The sequence below is a fragment of the Marmota marmota genome, unplaced genomic scaffold, assembly GCF_001458135.2.
Source record: "Marmota marmota marmota unplaced genomic scaffold, marMar, whole genome shotgun sequence".
In the NCBI taxonomy this organism is placed as follows: Eukaryota; Metazoa; Chordata; class Mammalia; order Rodentia; family Sciuridae; genus Marmota; species Marmota marmota.
The window spans coordinates 789,476-792,055 of NW_026003318.1; the positions used below are offsets into that span (position 1 = coordinate 789,476).

The following is a 2,580-nucleotide window of genomic DNA, read 5'->3' on the forward strand; positions in this document are numbered from 1 at the left end:
CTTGGTGACTGTGTGAACTGGAGAAGAGCAGGGACACAGTGCAGGTCAGAGCCCAACCCCTGCCTCCCGCCACTCACCCTAGACCAGGCTCTCATTCTGCACCCACATAGTGCCTGGGCCTGGGGGGTTCTGGCTGGGTGCTGGGAACAAGGTCCCACGCTCTCAAGGACTTAGGGTCTGGCCTGGCACTGTCCAGGGCAGTGGCCACAAGCCATAGGCTACTAGGATTTATGTTTGTTTATTCATTCACTCATTTATTTATTGCAGTGAGCTAACCCTAACCCTAACCCTAATCCAACCCTCTTTTCTTTTATTTTGAGAGCGATCTCTGTTGAGGTCATCCTTAAACTTGCAATCTCCCTGCCCCAGCCTCCCTGCTGCCAGGATACAGGTGTATGTCACCATGCCCAGGAGTAAAAAGTCTTCTGAGCATGCACCCCTAAGATATGAAATGTGTATGTCATCTGTATGTAATATTATCTGCATATTAGAAAAAATATAATATTTTTCTTTACAGTACAAGTAAACAGAAATGCAAGCTACAGTATTTTCTCACTTCACCACAATGGTCACATAAATCCTGTGCCCAAGGGAAAGAACTGGAGGAAATCACTTTTCCCAGAATGAATGTGGCCTGAGGGATTATTTAGCTTGTTGGAATGAACCAACCTAAACAGAAGTGAATTTTTCTGCTGAAATCAGTGGTGGGGACAGAAGACAGCCAGAAGAGTTCTAAGCAAAATCAAGTCACTAAGTCTCCTGCAGATGGCCAGGCTGCAGGGGTGCTGGCTATGGAGGTAGAGAGTTGGGGGTAGCTCAGGGAGGAGGAGCAGGTGGGCAGGTACCATAAGGGGCTGTGGAATGAGCTGTTCAGAGGTAAAGAGGAGTTTGAGAGGGAGCCTAGCAATGGTAAGGGGGGGGGGGCAGGCCCTACTGTATTTGTGGAAGGAATTTGGAGGAGGTGAGGCTGGAGAGGGGCAGGTCCAGTAACTGTCCAGAGGGTGGAATTAAGTGAGATGTGGGTACACCCCCAGTGTATCATGGAGTCTTTCCCTGAGGTAGGAACAGACAAGGGTCAGGGGAAATGTGAAGCAGCAGACATTCTGCTTCTGTGACTGCCAGGTGTGTGGACTGATGGATGGAGGCCAGGGCTGACTCAGGCTTCTCACCTGGGGAAGGAAGGGCCCAGCTGCCTTGTGCTGCCACAGGTTCTTCTGGAGAAGCAGAGGGTGGGCAAGGGATTCAGAGCCCCTAGCTTTCCCGAGGGCCAGTTTGAGGTCCCTAATGGTGAGTCCAAGGAAGGTAGCTGGGAGGTGGTCATATGGCAGATCTGGAGCTCATCTGAGGCCCAGTGTCCTTTAGAGGCTGCTGATGCTGCAGGATGAGATGGATCTCACAGGAGTGTGCAGGGTGAGAGGAGTGGAGGGGAGGGTGCTTTTACCTGGATGACAGGGAACACTGACCAGAGCCCACTCTCCTCACCTTTCCAAAGAAAGGGCTATGATGATATTAAAATCCTAAAAAACCCTTTAGTGTATGAAAATGAAACCAAAATATAACAAAAACAAAATATAAAAGCCCTGAAAAATGTAATTCAATCAAAAACAAAAATATTAAAAGCCATTTCCAGTTGGGTGCCATGGCACATGCCTTTAATCCCCAGAGCTTGGGAGGCTAAGGCAGGAGGATTAAAGTTCAAAGCCAGTCTCAGCAACTTAGGGAGGCTCAGGTCTCAAACAGAACATAAAAAGAGCTGGGGCTTTACTGAGTGCCCTTGAATTCAATCCGTAAAAGCATTCCTTTTTACATGCAGTATGTTTGATCTCATCATGAGGTGGATGCATTTCAATGCATCTGATGTGTCTCAGGAGGCTGGGCAGCCCTGGAATCCACCCTTTCTGAACACCAGAGATCAGGGCAGGCCTCTCCCTGCTGCCTGCGCGCCCACAACCCACCCCTCAGTGTCCCACCTCTGTTCCCCCAGTCCTCACCTTTGCGCCGGGGATTCACGTGGTACTCCGTGTACAGCTTCTGCATGCGCAGCTCTTGCAGGTACTGTTCCCGCAGGAACTGGTTCTGATGAACCTGGTCCTGGATCGCCCTCTCCCTCTGGTGTCTAGCCATGGCCTGGCCATGCTGGTGCTGTGGGGCTCTCTAAGTGCCCTCTGGCTGGGGCGGTGCCAGGTCTTCTGCCATCTCCTGGCAACAATGTCCCAGCTGTCTACTGGTTGGAATGCTCCAGTATCCAGCCCTGGACCTCCCCTGGGCAACCCAGTCCCCTGACTCCACCCACTGCCCCCAGATCCCTCCTCCCAGGGCCCCAGGCAGGCACTGGACTCACCTGCCCCAGCTTCTCAGGTCAGAACCTGGGTACTAGAGCTGCCCTTGGACATCATCAGGGAAGGGGTCCAGTGGGGAGGCCCAGGTAAGAGACTGACAGCTGGATCTCACCTTGGCCAATCATTTCCTAAAAAAGATTTAGGTGGTATCCAGGAAGGGTGGATTCCAGGCTGAGTGTGGGGCTGTCATCCTCCTGTGACCCCTGGGTCCACCTGCTCAGGCTGTTGGGAAGACAGTCCC

General features: G+C 51.9%; 1 protein-coding gene across 1 annotated transcript in view; it reads right to left on the reverse strand.

Annotated features, from left to right (window-relative positions):
* Positions 1-2,124, reverse strand: part of LOC125614595 (olfactory receptor 2T27-like) — a 9,140-nt gene extending 7,016 nt beyond the window's left edge. The window contains 2 exon segments of the mRNA XM_048797515.1: positions 846-900; positions 1,992-2,124. Coding sequence (XP_048653472.1) covers positions 846-900; positions 1,992-2,124 — 188 coding nt within the window.
* Positions 2,125-2,580: the final 456 nt, after the last annotated feature.